This window comes from Metarhizium robertsii (genome assembly GCF_000187425.2).
Source record: "Metarhizium robertsii ARSEF 23 chromosome Unknown MAA_Scf_1, whole genome shotgun sequence".
Taxonomy (NCBI): Eukaryota; Fungi; Ascomycota; class Sordariomycetes; order Hypocreales; family Clavicipitaceae; genus Metarhizium; species Metarhizium robertsii.
In genome coordinates this window covers 6991407-7009622 of record NW_011942149.1, presented here as the reverse complement: position 1 = coordinate 7009622, position 18216 = coordinate 6991407, and the positions used below count along the sequence as shown (strand labels likewise).

The window sequence follows — 18216 nt, the reverse complement described above, 5'->3', positions numbered from 1 at the left end:
ACCGACATCCCTCGCCTATACAAGCTTTTGGTGCATTGACGGCCAACCAAACACGCCCAAGATTCCCATCTGACATCCAACCGCGCCCCTTGCGTTTGCAACTGCGACTGGAGCCAAGATGCAGGGTCCTTTTGCAGACCGCAGGCTGGGAGAGGGGGTTCTGCACGACAAGACGTGGCCTGCCTGTCGCCGGTTGTTTGTGGTGGGATATGACTTGGCTGTTGGTTGGGGAAAAGACAGCACGAATGGCTTGCGAGGTCCAGTGCGTGCTGTACTGTTCACCTCGAGGCACGAGACGCAGAGAGTTGTCGCCTGCTGGTTCATCGCTTCCGGCACAGCCAAGGTGGCCATGCACAATATGTAGTTGCATGGCCAGAATACGGAGTGCTGGTTCCAACACTTCTGCGACTGTCGAACCGTCCCGGCGTCTCTCAATTGGCACCTCAGTCACAAGAGACAACCTGTTTTGTCAAGATGCTACCGCCTTCGCCAAGGATAGGCCGTCAGATGGCATTTCATTTGCTCAAGTTTACGCCGCAACTGAGGCCTGTTGTGCAGATCTCCTCCAACGTCATGCCGATCCATGATTCTAGACCCTCGTGTGCTCAACAATGGACCACTGGTGTGTGTGCCGGACGGGTGCTGGTCCGACACTAGCTCGTAGCGTCAACTTGTTGGCTCCAAGCATGCCTTGTTTTCGCGCGACGGCTTCCGGCAGCCTTGATCCCTACAGATGGCTCGGGACTCAGGGCCTTGTGGCTATAATAGCGCTGGCGGCCATTCTCCGCGGTACGGAGTACTTGGCTCTGCGGTTGAGGCACACCGTCAGGTAACACAGCAGCATCCGCGACGGGAATGGATCGTCCCTGCCCCCTCGTCTGCTTTGTGGCTGGCAATTTCATCATGCATGACATGGAAAGAGAGAATGGGTTCAGTTCACTTGCCCCACATCCGAGAGCAGTTGGCTTCTCAACGGAGCCGAGACCGAAGCTACTCCGTCCTACATACATACAGGCGCTTGAGAGACAGATTCGCTGTGATGACTATCGAATATGATACCGGCTGCGCAAGCATTCTTCGTTGCCAACCCGATCGCCCTGTTCCGAATTGCTGCTTTTCTCTGGCTTGAATCGCGACCATGTGATGAATTATGTGCCTTGGACTGAGTCCAGTTCCAAAATCTACGGAACGGACTCCCGCCTCCGCCATGATCCACCCATCAACGCCCTCTCGTCGAGTTTGATGCCTGACTAATCGAACCCGGCTTCAATAGCCAGGCCGAGGGCAGTCACCCAAATGATGTTTATGATATGATACCTCAAGTTGACTGTTACTGGGTAAGTCTTCATTTGCATACAAATTATTCCAGACTCCTACTAATGTTGGTGAAGCCAAGTTGACAGTCTTGTATGAAGCGGACTATCCAACCGGATTCCGTCAGACTCCGATCATCGGAACTCGAGGTAGAATAAACGCCGCAGCCTTCACAACAGTCAAAAAGCAAGCAAAACGATCACCATGTCGGCGCTTCAGGCCAGAGAATCTATTGAGCAACGGATCAAGGCGAGGGACAGCATCCCCAAGGCCCCTCCGGCGTATCTGCCCACAGCCGGATCGCCACTATCGGTTGATAAAGAGGTATACGCGACCATACAGAAGGCGCCTCGCGTTCTGATCGACGAATTTACTCTTCCCATTCGAGCAGGCAGAGCATGGGAAGCGCCAGCTGGTTCCATTGTCAAGATTAGCACCCCCGAAGGGCCCCAAGTCGGTGAGTCGATGCGCAGTCGCTTGATGTTGTCCAGCCATATAATAAAACCCAGTCGCACCCACGACTTTCCCTCCCGCGGCTGAACCCTTTGAAAACTAACACACACACATAGGCGACTTGAACATATGGAATCGCCACAACCCCCGTGAACGCTTCTGGGCAAGCCGCACCAGGCAGCTCCATGCTTCGCACGTCAGCACGCACGACCGCCTCTGGTCAGTGCTGCCATACATGCGGCCCCTGGCGACCATCATCCACGACAGCCTCGACTGGTACGGCGTGAACCCCCACGGCGGAAGAGTGCACGACTTGCTAGGCACGCGCTGCGACCCTTATATCAACACCGTCCTGGCCGGAGAGCAGTACGACTTCCACTGCCACTCAAACTTGACCCGGGCCGTGAAGCCCTACGGCCTCCACGAGTCGGATGTCCACGACGTGATCAACATCTTCCAGGCCACCGGTCTCGACGAGCAAGGCCGCTACTTTATGAACCCTAGTCCTGCGCAGGCCGGCGACAGCATCGAGTTCTTGGCCGAGCAAGATCTCCTCATGGCCCTGAGTACGTGTTCCCCTGCTCCTCATCCCCCTCCCCCCATTTCATGTTTCCACTCTGTCCGTGTTTTCCGCCGTCCTTCTGTGCCCCATGTCTAACAATATATCGGCAGGTACGTGCCCCGGCGGTGATCTCTCGGCATGGGGGTTCGGCAGCGACAGCGAAAAGGAAATGATCAAGTGCTGCCGCCCGCTCAAGGTGCAGGTTTACCAGCTCCAGGACAGGGAGCTGCTGAACAAGTGTGGCTGGAAACCGGCCGAGGTGTCCAAGTACACTGGCATGCATGGCGTCGTGTCTCCCGAGGGCGAGAAGCAAGCTTAGATGGTACTGGCCACTGATAGTTCATATTCAGTAGTCGTATAAAATCATGAAGGCTATAATTTTGAGATGTCTTGTTGCTGGCATTTTTGTATCCTGTGTTTGTGCTAGTTTGTCGTCCAGGTTCAAGCTCGACATGCCGTAGCTCGTACAACTACAACCTAGCCAGAAATACATACATATGATTTGATGCATTAGGCACGGGTTGGAGAGGTTCACATATCGCATGGGGAAAACAGAGACATGTCCGAATAATGGTACATTTAGATATCCATACACGCCCGTCCCTCTCTATATGCAGACCAGCCAGCCACGCACACCCTCGCCAGCAAGAACAAAGACAAATTCCGTGCCTTGTCTGGGCCTCACTTCCACAGCTTACCCAACGACACCTCCTTATCGTCGTGCTTGTTCAGAATCTTGGCCGTAGCCAGCTCAAAGTCCTCCTGCGTAACATGGACTCTCCTCTCTCGCAAGGCATACATGCCCGCCTCTGTGCACACGCCCTTCAATTCTGCGCCGGAGCAGCCATTCATCTTTTCAGCAATCTTGGTCAAGTTGATACCTCTGGTAAGATTCATCTTGCGGCTGTGAATGCGCAGAATATCCGCCCTGGCCTCGACGCTCGGAGGCGGGAACTCGATTTTACGATCGATGCGGCCTGGTCGGAGGAGCGCAGGGTCCAGAATATCCAGGCGGTTCGTGGCCATGATGATTTTGATGTTCTTGGTGGGCTCGAAACCGTCCAGCTGGTTGAGGAGCTCCAACATGGTGCGCTGGACCTCCGAGTCGCCTCCCGAGGAGCCTTCGACTCGCGAAGAACCAATGCTGTCGATTTCGTCCATGAAAATGATGGACGGCGCATGCTCACGTGCCATGATGAAGAGCTCGCGCACCATGCGGGATCCTTCACCAATGTACTTCTGGACGAGTTCCGAGCCGGACACTCGGATGAATTTACAGGCAGTGTGGTGTGCGACGGCTCGGGCGAGGAGGGTTTTGCCTGTGCCGGGGGGCCCGTAGAGGAGCACGCCCTTGGGCTGGGCGATTCCCAGGGACTCGAAGAGCTCGGGGTGCTTGAGGCCCAGCTCGATGACTTCTTTGATTTCCTTGATCTGCTGGTCGAGACCACCAATCATGTCGTAAGTGCTGTCGGGCACTTTCTCGACCATCATGAGCGACACCAGGGGGTCAACGGACGAGGGGAGGAGTTTCTCGAGCTTGTAGCTGTCGGAGAGGAGGGTGACGCGCTTTCCTGGGGTGAGCTTGGCTACGTCGACACTGTCGGAAACGTCGACGACTATGTATGATCCATGTTAGCTGCGGGCCTTTAGTAGCGGAGAGGATCTCGGTAATGGTCTCTCTTGGGTGGTTGTAGCGTACCGTATTTTCCTTCGGGGTGCACCTTGACGAGCACCTTCTTGGTGCCCATGACCTTGACCACCTCGCCGACATAGGAACCGGGTTGCTGCAACAGACCGAGCTCTTCTCTGAGTAACCGCACGCGTGAGTTATAGTCATTTCGTTGGGCCTCGAGGCGGCGCAGAGCTGCTTGACCCTTGAGGATCTCGAGCTTCATGGCCTCGATCTTGTTGTGGTAGTATTCGTCGAGCGCCATGATGTCTTGTATGCTGAAATGTCTATCCGGGGAGGGAAGGGAAAGGGAGAATCAGGCGTCGCAGATGTCGGCTGCTAGACGCAGATCCGGAGCAAGTTTAGAAATACCGGATGCGATGGACTCGAATCGTTTGGGGAATGTTGTTCGTGGTTGCCGGGATGGCGTTGGATGTTGGTGATGTGCACCTCGAGGTGAAGCTTGGACAAGGCTGCAGGGTGTCTCGTAAGCAGCTGGCCATGGCATTGGCTTTGGGAGCGACATGCTGGGCACGGTCATGGCCAGCCGGAAGAAGTGTTCTGCCGGGCTCCGAGAAAGCTCGTCTCAAGTGGCGTCCGCTTTCCTCCTTCCTTCAACCACACCTACTCCGTAAGGTTGTGGGGAAAACAAAGGCGCAGGCCCAAGCAGCCACCAGTTTGCATTTGCATGGAGGGTGGGGATTCTGCAAGCTGGTGAAGGCATGGCGAGATGACTGGAGGCGATACGTAGCTGAAATGCTGCAGTTCCTAGGCCCATGCCAACCGTCGGGCCGCAGTGGATCATGACTGCCTGGTCTTCCCGGTGGTCGGTCGTATCTGGGGATCCAAGAATCTGGGTATCCGGTCAGGCATCATCAGTCTTTCGAACCGATCGAAAAGATGCCGAGGAGTGTCGTGTGATGGGTCATGGGATTCTCCGATGGACGGAATACGCGCACGTCTGCTGCTACACAGGTGCTCTCCGGTCAAGCTGTCCGCCGTCTTTCCAGGCCCAATTTCCATTCACCAAAACCGGTAGTGTTGAGACCTGCAGCCGGCCACGCACGACTGCCACCCCAAATGTGAGGTGAGCGTGCATGGAACGCCTCGAAAGGGACCCAAAGGGGCCGAAGGGAGGCAGAGACACTGCACGCGCTTCGTGGTTCCTCCATTCTTTGAGTCACGCGGGGGCCAACCCCTAACAACAACGGACAGTCTGGTGTCTCGCATCCAGTGTTGAACTCGGCATGAGTTGATTACTAGGCACATGGCGAGGCGGAAGGAAATTGATGGTGGCATCCAGTAACTACCTCATCAACTCGCAACCTCTTACAATACCTATGACGGTCATTATTGGCAAAAGATACGGAGTCGATGCTGCGTGACGTCGAAATGGGGGCAAATCATATGGAGGAGCTCGCGAGGCGTCTCCTCATATTGGTCAAGACGGCATGGTGAGCCGTAGAGACGCACACACGGTATTGGGTGGCAGAGATTATGGACTTGGCAGCCTTGCCACAACATATAGAAGCTTCAGTAGCATTGATGGAATCATGTTCAGGATGTTACACAACAGCAGTGACGGTCCGAAACGGTGCCATGTAGCATCCCAGATGCTCGAGTCACAGATGATGAATGACAGATGATGCGATCCCGGAGCCTGGGTTGGGGCCTTGCGAAGCATTGGTATGGAGTTTCTTGCCCTTTGTTATGGACCAATGGCCAATGTATGTTGTGGTTGCGAGGGCGAGCGAAGGTTTTGATTTGATGGATTAGGAGGAGGTCGAGGGGGCCCCTGATTGATGATGGCGATGATAAATGACGGGCTTGCAGTTGCCTCGATTTGCCTATTTTCATGCCATGATGCATCTGATACTCGGTTTTCCTAAACTCGAAGCCCGGCTCGGCTGCATCCACTCTGGGACCGAATCTCTCGGCGTGGGCGACGCCCAGCCAAAGAAGGCGTCGTGCTCGGTGCCAAGCCCAGAGACAAGGTTTAGGATTGCCAAGGACCACAGCCAATAAGCCCAGCTGGGATCTTCTTACCTACGTACTTACCTTAGGTAGGGACTTGGCGTCTCTCTTTCTCTCTCTGTCTTTATTATTTGGTTCTTCATTTTGTATTTTCTCCATCCTCATTTCCACCACGGACTGGTGGGAGTTCTTTGCCGCCTACGTCTTCCGCCTCTCCAGTGCGTGAGGCATCCAGGCAAAACCCGTCTCGGCTTCTCTCACGTCGGCGCCAGCATTGGACGCCTCGCCGGCCATCATCTCCATCGCCCTCGTCCGATCACTCTCCACCAACCCATCCATCACGCTCCAGACGACGCCGCAAGCTGCTCCGACCCCCTCCGTCCCCGAGCAACTCCCACGCTAGTCCCGTGCCTTAGTCGTGGGACTGACTCCGTCGGTGCCGCGTCTGCCGGTGCTTACTCTGGCTTTCCTCCTCGTGTCGCTCATTGTTTTCCGCCGCGTGCTTTGCTGCAGAAACAATCCCGTCCGATTCTAGTTCCCTTTTGCTGCTTCCGAGACGCTGCATCGGCTTCACACGAGGCAGGCGCCAGGAAATGCTCCCCGTTTCGAGTACTTGATTGAGCTGGCCAGAGCTCCGCTGCATGCTGCTTCTGCACTCTCCTAATCCCGGTCGCAGCTTTTCTTTGCATTGCACTGCAACCTTGCTGATCGACTTTTGTTTGAGCACGGCAACTCTGCGGCCGGAGTACCGCTGCCTGTGAACCATGGATACTCCAAGCAAGGACGGCGCGTCGTCGGGACGCCGTCAAACACCACTCACATCCCCGACCGACGCACGTCGCAACACAGACGACAACACAACACCGAGTCGTCCCGGCGATGGCTTCGGCGAGAGCTACCAGTCAACCGAAACTGTGCGACACAGACCCGAAGGCGCGGGATATGGTACGTGTCAATCCTTTTTTTCGCCTCCTCTCTGCCCATCTATCTAATGTGCCGCTACTCGCCGCGACTTGACATCCGCGCATATGCTGACGCCGTCACCTGTAGGGTCCATAAACAATCCTCCCACCGCAAGCAGTAGCCAAACCGCGGCCGAGTCGTCGCAATCACAAGACCGCCCCCAGTCGAAAGGAACGCCTCAGCCGTCGCGATCGGGTTTCAAACCTCCCCATAGAGTCAAGTCGTTTCCCCGGTTGCGAAAACCACCCCTGTCCAGGAGGACGTCTTCCAACACTCCGCACCGTGGCGAAATCTTCTCTGCCGACGATGAGCCACACGAGGTTGTGGCCGATGCTGCCGAGCGCCAGGGCTACTCAACTCGTCGACGGTCGCAACAAGCTAGTACACCACTGTCACGCCTCCAGTCATATCGAGCCGGCGGCGATGGAGAAGACGAGGAGGAAACTCGCGCCGGGGGTGTTCCCACCACGACGACAGAGGAAGACGAACCAGAGCATAGTGATGAGTTGCCACTGGAAGAGCACGTTGACTGTGATTCCGACGGCGAGATAAGCGAGGCCGAAAGCTTTACTCTCAAAGACAGACAGCAGGCAATAAACCAGACCCATCCATTTGGTATCAGAGTTTGGAAGCCTGCATTGTACAAGAAGGATCGGTCCATTCAAAAGTTTGCCCAGGCCGATATTCACTCCTCTCCTGGAGGCCGAGTGAGCAATTGGCTTCTACTGTTCAACCTTGTCTGGACCCTTGTATTTGGATGGTGGATGGCTTTTTTTGCCGCTCTTGGAGCCATCGTTTGCTTACTTTTTGCAGCGGCCCCTAGCGGCAAAGAGTACGGACGAGTCTTATGGGGGTTGGCCGGCTACCTGATTTACCCCTTTGGCAAGTTTGTACGTCTGGAGAAGGACGAAGCCTACTCGCACGAAGACGGAGATGAAGGCCGAAGTATCTCCGAGTATGAGCAGTGGCAGAGCGGCGATTTAGAGTACGGCCGGCTTTTCTTTGGGCCCGATGGCAACCGATCCATTGTCGGGCGATCAAGACAAAGTATCGATTCCGAGCACAGCGAAACTGACAGCCTGCTGGGACGGGGTCGACGGGGTGCCTCTCGCGATATGCACCCTCGCATGAAGAGACGACGGCGCCTCTTTGGCAGGGGCGAGTGGAACATTGGCAGGGTCATCTTCTTCATATTCTTTTACTGCCTCATCTCGCCGGCCTTGATCGTCACCTCTGCCATTTGTTGGTTTCTCGTCTTTTGGATTCCCATGGGCAAGGTGACGATCCTCCTATTCGATCACCTCCGTCGGCACCCACTCGCCTTGTCGTTTGAGACTCACATGGGCTACATGCGTAACGAGGACGCGCCCGACTCGTCCATTTTAGTGTGCACCTACCGAGCCGTTGGCTCCAAGTATTGGAAGTACACCGTTGACGGCACCAACATTTTTCTCATCAACCTCATGGCCGTCGTGTGTTTTGTGATTTTCGACTGGGCCGTCCTCGAAGGCGTACTTCACGTGGAGAGCTTCATTACATCCCCAGCCTTCCTGTTTACTGCCGGTCTGTTGTCCATCATCCCCCTGGCCTATTTTATTGGCCAGGCGGTTGCATCCATATCGGCCCAGTCGTCCATGGGACTGGGCGCGGCCATCAATGCCTTCTTCGCCACTGTTGTCGAAGTGTTTCTCTACTGCGTTGCTCTCAGCCAGGGCAAGGGTCAGCTCGTGGAAGGCAGCATTGTCGGCAGCATATTCGCCGGTATCCTCTTCTTGCCTGGCATTTCCATGTGCTTTGGCGCCCTCAAGCGCAAGACGCAGAGATTCAATGCCCGGTCGGCTGGTGTCACATCCACCATGCTACTATTTGCCGTAGTGGGTGCCTTTGGTCCGACACTATTCTATCAAATCTATGGGACCCATGAGCTGAGCTGCACGGATTGCGAGGACTTGGAACACGGTGGAGAAGATGGTGCTGGTGATGTTCGGGATTGTCGTCGCTGCTACTTCTCCCAGGCACCAGCTCTTGACGATCGGTTTTATCTCGAGGCCGTACGGCCGTACTGTTACCTGGCCGCTGCCATGCTCTTCTTCTCATACCTGATCGGACTGTGGTTCACGCTGCGAACCCACGCCGCCGTGATCTGGAACGCCGAAATCGAAGAGAAAAGGCACGAGGAGCAACTCCAGGCATCTCTACTTCGGGCCTCACAGCCTTCAGCAGCCGAAACTACTGGCACGGATATCCGCGACTCTCATCTCTATAAACGCATTCTGGGCCAATCACTAAAGCACGTCGGGCTTCAACCTCGCCCCGAGGAAATGGCCCGCCACACATCCGGCCCAGACGCTGCCGCCAACGGCACGGCCGCAACCCCACACGTAGTTCCTCCTAAGGGCAGCGATACGATTCGGTCTACCGTCAATGTGCCTGGCCTCAGCCAAGCGGACAACACTGCTCTCGCCCGGGAAGTTGCACACATTGCCGCCACTGCGGCCACGCTTGCGTCGAGGGATCGGGAAAGGCTGCGAAAGCTATCTTCTGCCCCCGGCCAACACGGCACCGCCCGAACGCATCAGAACCAGGCTGATGAAGCCACGGCAGCTGGTGAAACTGCAACCGTGCATGCTGGAGGCCATGGAGGCGGCGGCCACGATGCTCCAAACTGGGGGCGCGCAAAGAGTTCCATCATCCTCTTGGGAGCCACCGTATTGTATGCCGTCATTGCGGAAATTCTAGTAGACACGGTGGATGTTGTGTTGGAGAGTTTCTCGATTGATCAAAAGTTTTTGGGTATCACGCTTTTTGCACTTGTTCCCAATACCACCGAGTTCTTGGTAAGTGGGCGCCTCGCTCGAAAAAGAAAGAGAATGGTATGTAATACTAACAATCGTCATGACAGAACGCCATCTCGTTTGCTATGAACGGAAACATTGCACTGTCAATGGAAATTGGTTCCGCGTACGCCCTGCAAGTCTGCCTGCTGCAGATTCCTGCGCTCGTCTTGTTCTCAGCCGTGTACGCCCACATCCCCAGCGGCAGCGACCCGAGCCTGTACACCTTTTCTCTGCTGTTCCCGCAGTGGGACATGGTGACGGTTATCCTGTGCGTGTTCCTGCTGAGCTACGTCTACGGCGAGGGGAAGAGCAATTATTTCAAGGGCAGCATCTTGGTGCTGACGTATTTTGTGGTGGTGATTGGGTTCTACTTTAGCGGCTTTACGTCCGAGGTGATGGGCATTGAACGGTTCGATGTCATGGGCGAAGACGGGAACTACAAGAGTTTCAAGACAATAGGCCGCGGGTCGAGCGGGCGGGCGTATGGATTGTGAGTAATGATGGGGCGCGAAGGGTGTAGTGACTTTACAAATTGTACAGACGTTTTATGGTTCCCTGTCCTGCCGCACAGGCGCCCAGGTCAGATGGATGGGTGATGTGGAAGGGCGGGCTTCCGTACGTGTATCTCTACTTGACGAAGCTGTGTATCGAGACGGCTGGACGAAAGCATTGTTTGAGTTTGTTTGCATCGTTGGGACGTTGGTGGTTTTCGGGGCACTCGGGCTGCCGTTGCTCGTTAGCAATGAGACTAATTGATTGAGTCGTGTGTGATGGGGTGCTGTTTGTTTGTTTGCCGCGTCGTGCTCTCGTTCCAGCGATTCTTTGTGGTTTGTGGAAACTAGGCGACTCGGCTGAGCGGAGCAGGGCTTTCCCACATGTGGTTTGGTGCTACGTAGTCTGGCATGCTTTTGCATTGCACAAGGTGTGTTCATGCTTGATTACGTGCTTTGGGTAGTCTTTTACATCGGTGCTCATGCTACTTGGTCATGTGTAGCGAGTTAATTGCACCTCGTGGCATAGGCTTCTACGCGGCTAAATGCGTCCGCTAGAGCATCCCTTAACGGATGTCAGAAGGGCGCACAACTGTGTGCAAAGTTCCGTTGGGCAAGTGTGAGGTCTTTGTGCATACAGTCGCCATGATTCGCTGTTCATATGGTAGGGTACTCCGTAGGTCGAATGGATACTTCAACCAGACCCCAGGCCCAAGTCTGGATCTACACTCTTCCTCGCGTCCAGGTCAAGCCCAGAGCGCAATGAAAAGAAAAAAGAAAACCTGTCAGACGTCCATCAACGCCCACCCTGCCCATGCGCCCGAAGGCAAACAACGAACAGGGTCGAGATCATCAACAAAGCTTCCCGACATGTTGCCATGCCATACGGGAACAATCTCTCTATACAGCATCTGCAGATGCAGACACCGCCATCCTTGCGGACAGAGCGAGAGGAACCGGAGCTTTCACTCTAGGGCGTCGAGGATATACATTCATCAACCAGGGTGGATTCTGTGGCTTCTGTAGGAAACCAAGAGAAGGTCGAACACTATAGAAATGATTCTCCTGCAAAGATTGTCAGAACGGGTGTTGTTGCGGTGGTGGGAGAGTGAGCAGTTGGGTGTGTGCTTACTGAAGTATTGTCGACATGAAGAAGAAAGGAAAAAAAGTTCGAAAGAGTGTGCGGCAGAGGGTTGTTTTATAGAAGATTTGCGAGGCGGGCGGTGAGTGCGTGACCGCCTAAAAGTTTTTTTTGGGCGGCAGTATTTTTTGGCGGCGCGCAGGGGTCCGCCCTGGTGAAGGGGATGTGAAGGGGATGTGAGTTGACGGTGAGAGGAAAAGTGGGGTTGTTTGATTGGGGCGGGTCCGGTGTGGATGTGTCTGGCGGGCTGCGTTTGTTCTGGCCTTGCGGTTTTTGCTGGTGGGTGCAGAGACTTCATGGGATTGTGGAGCGGCTTCATCTCGGCAAGGTGAGAAAAGAGCGGTGGCCTCGGTGGAATTATGGGTTTTTTTGACGGTGGCCTGCTTGGCGGCTTTGGGACGCGGTGCAGGGAGCAAAGATTGCATGGTGCGCTGTGTTGTGTTGTGTTGTGTTGCTTTGCATCGGCGAGGTCTGCTTGATGATTATGCATAACTCTTTTGCATGTGGCTTGGTGTGCATCTGCAGGGTGGTGCACAGGACGGCACATGTTGCGTCGTGGTCCGGGACTTGTGCTGTCTGGTGTTGTTTTTTTAAAAAAAATTTTTGTTTTTGTTTTTACGATGTTTTGCTGTGATAATGTGTTGCTTTGAACGTGTAATTGTGAAAAAACACATGTTTCCATACAGCGCTCATCTCACATATAGATAAAGAGTGTTCAGTGCATAGAGAATTTTTCTTTCCCTTGTTCAAGTCATCTCGAACATGCCGTTGCCGTACTCCAAGCAGAGTGCGCTTGTGTCATAGGGTAGCCCAGCTGTCAAGGCCCCTGTTGCAGCTCGACGTTAAACCGGGCTAATTAGGATGTATAGTGGCCGTCACTCATGCCAGGTTTGGCCACAGTGTGAACTTGGTCAACCAGGGCTGCATAAACGCTGATAGCGGGCCTTGGAAATTGTGCAGAAGCGTCTCGTCGCCTGGGCTATGCTTCGGCTAATTGGGAGCGCGTTTGTTCGCGTCTGGATGATTGCACACGAGCCAAAATTCAGTTCTTGACGTTGCCATCTCCGCCACGGAGCAGAGGTCTCGCAAATCTACCGGGTACCTAGGTAGTTATTGCGATGGAGCCATACTTTGCATGTACATTGCTTTTGCTAGAAGCACTTATAGACACTCTCTTCAAAGCTTGATGAAGAACCTGTATGAATATTCACACTTGGCATTATTCAGCCAAAGTTCCTGCTGTCGTGTGGTATCTACCCTTGGTGTTCGTGATCAAGAGGGAAACTGAAACTCGCAACATCTGTGGATACTTGCATTGGTCCAAGGCTCCTCATTAGCTGATCTCTACGGCCCTGGAGATGATTCGCTAGAATACTTTAAACCAGATCGTAGTGGGGCGCCGCTTGACAACTCCTATCGAGTTTCCATCAGAAACTCTCATTGCCTCTCATACCAAATATTGCATGCAGCGCCCATTTGATATGCCATTTTCTCTGTATCGCTGCCCATACAGAGGGCAGTAGAACCGCCGTCCCTTGTACTACGTGGCGGCCGAGTCTGTCCCCATGGCCTTTGTTCACGGGGTAGGGACCTGGGACACGGACAAAGGACAAAGAACAAACACACACGCACGGTCAAAAAAGAAGAGAAAGAAGGGCCCGGAGAGCTGCTGCGCTCCTGATTTCTTTTCTTCTCGACTGTTTCGTAGAGAAACTTGGACAGGAGAGAAGGTGTACGCAAAGCTCTCCATCAAGGCGCCGTCCCAGCCAGCATCTATTACCACAACAAAGAATAAAGATGTTCAATATCGCGATATGCCTGCACTGGATGACGACAGAAGTTTTTCATCTTGATGCAGGCGAAAGAAATTCACATGTGCCCATGTCCCTTCCCCTCGCTTTGTGGAATCTCGCCGAGATATTTTGCTCACGCGACCGTCGCCCTTTGGTCGATGAATGGACGTTTCTAAGCACTCGCTGTGATCATGCGACGTGGCGGGGACTTGCAGATGCAAGAAAGAAGCTCACAGGATTGCCTTGGAAGGAGAGGCACAGCTTGGTACCGTGTCTGGTTTGTCTTCCCCCCCCGCGGCTGGACCTTGCCAGCCCTTTCATGTAGTCAGCCATCTAGCTTACTGTGTGCCGGGTGCAATACCGACTGAATGACTGCAGTGAATGGACTGAGGTTGGCAAGTGGTGCTTGCGATGCTGCACGCTCATTTCAGGACTGGGAGCTTTGCTTACGCTTTGCCGATACGTATACTGCGGGTTCACGGCGGCATCGGGCCTCGTGGTCTGCATAATGCCAGGCAGATGATTGATGAAATTAGCAATGAATGCTTCAAAACCTTTCTGCCTTTCGGTGAACATGTCGCTCTCAGCTGGGTCTTGTCATGTATCAAGGAAGCGTCTCTGTGCAGCGGATCTCAGTCATGCTGTGAATGTATGTCGAGGAGCCAACAAAGCAAGCAGTGTTGCTTACTCGCATGCCATATTACGGTGGGGGTAGTACGGGGAGATGTTGGATGCATGGCCTCGTCATTCTGGATCTAAAAAGAGGATGTTGAAGGTGTTCATTACATGTTGATGCGCGACTCCGGAGGGCTCAGTGCCGAGAAGAGGCTGAGTCCTGGTGAAACAAAGTAGGGCCGTGGAAAAAAAGGCCTAAAAAACGACTTGTCGACGACAGCCGACAAGGGATGGCGTACTACAATCAAGTGTCAGCGGCTGTGCCAAGTAGGCGGCGGTGCAATCGTGTGCTTTGCGTGTTCAAACCGCCTTCACAGAGGTCTCGATGTGGGAGCCAACTTTTTCTTGGCGTAGGTAGTGCCACATGTTACAGATGGTGCATCTGATCGCTCTCTTGCAGCACGGTCCAGGTCTTTCGAGAGCAGTTCATTGTCTGTGTTGGACAGAACAGTGACAGAACAAGAGGTAAGATTTCCGTCTCAGTGTAAGCGTAGCTCAGTACGACGGGCATAAAAAAAACCATAAAAGGCCATGGAATTCCTCAGATCCAAAGGCCCCTTCTTCACTGAAAACCACAACAAAGACCCTAGCTTCGAAAGGCGACAAACAACAGACAACAAACAAAAACAGACACCGCAACTGAATTTTAAACATAAAAAAAACATGCCTGCGTATGTATCATTCTTCGCACACTGGAGAACGCAGCCGCTAACGAAAACAGGCCTAGACAGCCTGCATATAAAGTCGTTCGAACCGAACAGGGAACCCGGTTTCAGTGTCTAAATTGTGAACAGCTGTTTTTAACGGTACCGGAGGTCTGGCGGCATTTCGGGGAATGCGTTTGCGGGGATTGCTATCGGATTGTCACGACTCCAACAATGACGGATTGTCTCTGCCCTCCTGAGCACCGTCCTTCGTGCTCGTTCTGTGGGGGCACCGGCAGATGGACGTGCCACAATGACAAGCACGGAGCCATACGTACTGCCTTGAGCCTTCGAGATTTTGAACGGAATAAGTTATATGGAGAGGGGGGGAGGGCACCACACAGTGGCTAGACCTACGGAAGCAAGGTCAAGAATCGCACGTTCGGACATGAATACCGGTGTAGCCGAACCTCTAGGTGTGGCAGCGTGGTGATGGCGGTTCAAGATGCCTTTGCATCCTCGACCACAAGTTCGATTTCGTTCTATCGCGCAAACCTCAAACAGACGACGAAGACGCAAACATTCGAAGGAGCCATGTGAGAGAAGGACAGGAGGCACAGGAGGCACAGGAGGCACAGGGAAGGATATGAACGACACACGGAATTCTACCAATCAGTTACTTTCTCGAATATATTCGCCATCTTCAGTGGTTATGTCTCCGTCATCCTGTGAATGTATGTTGAGCAGTGAGCAGTGAAGGAACAAGACGTCGGATTTCAGTCTCAATATGAATGTAGTTCAGTACGGCCGGCGTAAAAAAAACTATAAAGGCATGGAATCTCCCACATCCAAAGGCCCCTTTTGTACGGCAAGCTACGACAGAGCCCTTGACTTGAAAGAGCAATCAAGACAAGACATAGGACGACTGTTGAAGAATTTCCAAGAGAGCCACCGAGAACAAAAGATAAAAACAAACAAAACCACACCAAAGACGTCTGGGTATGTATATCTATTCGAAACCTATAGAGGGCTGCGACTAATAACAAAAACCGACATAGACATCACCATGGCTGATGAGGTTTGCAACATCTGCCATGCAGATTTGGGCGGAACCAAGACAATTCCAGCCCACATGTTCCACCAATTTACACAATTCCGGGGGCAACCGCTATCTTATTCATCCGCCTTGGAGCTCCCGGGGATCCTTGGCGAGCCTCCGCCTCAGCGAAGGCCAGATGACCTGGTCTACCACCTATATGTATGTGCCTGTTGTAACAAGGTGGCTTGTTATAACAATAACCAAATCTGGGGGCACGTAGCCAAGTGCCCCTGCCCTACCTGCGAACAACCATTGAGCCGTCTTGGTTCGGTGCCGGACAGCTACAGTAACGAGCCTGCGCCTACAGACTGTGGGCGCGTCGTTCGGGAATGTCAGGATCCCCTTCATGTGGGCATGGCCAACATCATGCGCAAAGACTATCCATACCTTATTCTCGATTCACCGGCGTTGCAGATAGCTTCGAATATAGCCCAAAAAGAAGAACGTGACCGGTCTGTGGAGCATTTGTTCAAAGCTGGGGATTTGCCTCGTCCACCACCGCGACTACCATGAAGACGACCAGGCCTATTCTATCGCGCGCCTTCAGCAGACGACAAACACGCCAATATTTAAAAGCGACAGGTTGGGACGGGACGGGGCGGGACGGGGCGGGAAAGAAGCACGAAATTCTACCAAAAAATTACTTTCTCAAACATATTCACCATTTTGAGGGTTATAATAAGCGCTTAGCATTATAAATACACTCGTTTTTATAACCTGGTTATCCTGTCTCTGTTTGTGCTACACAACACATGTAAACCCAGCCATGCGTTGATACTTGGCTTGCCATTACCGCCCAGTGACTACATGACCAGCCCCAGACCAACAAACGTCTTTGTTCACAAACACAGGACCACCGGAGCAAGTCCAGTACTTGATGCTCCGACTAGTGGGTTGTGAGCTTTGGTTGTGAAGAGCTGATAATGTGTGGCGGCTTTCTACACACGAAAAGTCGGGGAAGATCGTAGGACCCATATGATACCGATATTGTAGTTTGTACAAGGTGGCCTTATGTCTGCCTAAATTTTTTCAAAACTAATGACATCTTTTGCTTGTATCCTATTAATTTATTGAGTAGGCGTTGTTCCCCTGCTACTTGGACGGACTATTTGCCAGGTATTTCATTACCTAGCGAAAGGTGGGCTTTTCCGCCAAAGTCAAATTGATTATGGTCACGCGTATTTTAAAGGAATTTGACTAATCCATAAATATTAGTTCACTGCTCTTCAGAGCCTTCGCCGGTATAACCGCTTGAGTTATGATTGCGGTGTGGTGACTTGCACGGGGAACGCCGTCTACAGTCAGTTGTTGTTTGTGCATTGCTTTTAGCCACTTGCACAGCTATTTGGATAATCCAGGCCCTCATAAGTTTTTCACACCATCTTTGTCGGGTTCACAAGCTTCACGATCTAGGTCCAATACACGTGCAGCTGTATGTCTCTGCTGGGCCGAACAGTCGCGGAAAAAACAAACCTCGCTCTTGAGACTATATTCACGCCTAGCTCAATGTCTCTGTTGAGAAAAACATTCACAGAGCAAACAGACTGCATACTATTATACATGCGCAGGTCAGCATTGCCAGAATTCACCCCGACTATAAAGAGCCATGGTGTCCCAGGTGTTTCACGCTGCCACAAAGACCAAGTCGTCTTCAAAAACCAAAGACACACCACCACTTTCACTCGAGTCTCTTCAACAAGAAGCTTTACAAAAAGGCTAAAATGGCCGAGTATGTATCACCTTGATTCAAGTATAGACGAAATCTCCCACTAACAGAAGGGAATGCACCAGGCTCGTGTTTTGCCTGCACTGCCTTGAGGACGTGACGAAGATCGAGTACCATCGATGCCACTTATTTCAGACGAAGAAGACGCACCGCGGTCAAACGATGTTACTGTGTGTGAAATGCGACAAAGGCTTTGGGAGTGAAGACGAGATTTGGAAGCACCTGCACACGTGCCTGTGCGAAAAATGCGAAAAGCCTCTCACGACAAAATCCTACACAGCCTGTAAATTCATCAAGGAAAACTCTCGAGACAGACGGTGTAATAATTATTCTGGCTGGGGATTCCTTCCCTGCAAATCGAAAGTCCACCGTCGAGTCTTTCGCCATTTTTACCAAAGGGCGTACATACCTGTTAAGAATATCATATACCTCGAGCCCTGGGACAATATGTAAAGTGCGACGGATGAGCGTTCCTTTTACAAATCTGTTGGCTTTGCCGTGTTATTTGGTGCAAGTGATAGAAGACATGTGTCTAGTGTTCTATAAAAATATACAAACTTTTTTTATTACCTGCATTGTTTTTTGCCTTGACCTACTGTAAAATGTAAATATTCTGCCAAAAGTGGAGGCCTCACACAATTGCAAGGTTTAATTTGGTAGATGTCAACTGGCGTGTTTTTCCTTTTAACATCTACACGATGTTTGCTATACGGTTAGGCCTCAGGTTTGCAAAACCCACCGACGTCTTGTGCATATAGAGTCTGTTGGTCCCCATAAATAGGCGTAAAGTGCCGATTCGCCGCAAATGTGCTTCTGTTCCGAGGGGACCCGACATCTATTTTTGGAGGTGCCACGAGTTCGGGATGATGCGTTGC

The 18216-nt window shown here is 52.7% G+C and overlaps 3 protein-coding genes across 3 annotated transcripts; 2 read left to right on the top strand and 1 right to left on the bottom strand.

Annotated features, from left to right (window-relative positions):
* Positions 1 to 1518: 1518 nt before the first annotated feature.
* Positions 1519 to 2648, top strand: MAA_08565 (meiotic chromosome segregation protein; the record flags this gene model as incomplete). The annotated part of the gene is made up of 3 exons (XM_007826563.1): positions 1519 to 1771; positions 1884 to 2333; positions 2440 to 2648. The coding sequence occupies 3 exons, from the start codon at positions 1519 to 1521 to the stop codon at positions 2646 to 2648; spliced, it is 912 nt and encodes a 303-aa protein (XP_007824754.1).
* A 362-nt stretch (positions 2649 to 3010) lies between these two features.
* MAA_08566 (ATPase Rpt6 of the 19S regulatory particle of the 26S proteasome) lies at positions 3011 to 4263 on the bottom strand (the record flags this gene model as incomplete). The annotated part of the gene is made up of 2 exons (XM_007826564.1): positions 3011 to 3945; positions 4029 to 4263. The coding sequence occupies 2 exons, from the start codon at positions 4261 to 4263 to the stop codon at positions 3011 to 3013; spliced, it is 1170 nt and encodes a 389-aa protein (XP_007824755.1).
* A 2473-nt stretch (positions 4264 to 6736) lies between these two features.
* MAA_08567 (Calcium/proton exchanger superfamily) lies at positions 6737 to 10266 on the top strand (the record flags this gene model as incomplete). Its single annotated transcript, XM_007826565.1, has 3 exons — positions 6737 to 6917; positions 7023 to 9772; positions 9838 to 10266. 3 exons carry the CDS (start codon positions 6737 to 6739, stop codon positions 10264 to 10266), a joined length of 3360 nt encoding a protein of 1119 aa, XP_007824756.1.
* Between the last annotated feature and the right edge of the window lie 7950 nt (positions 10267 to 18216).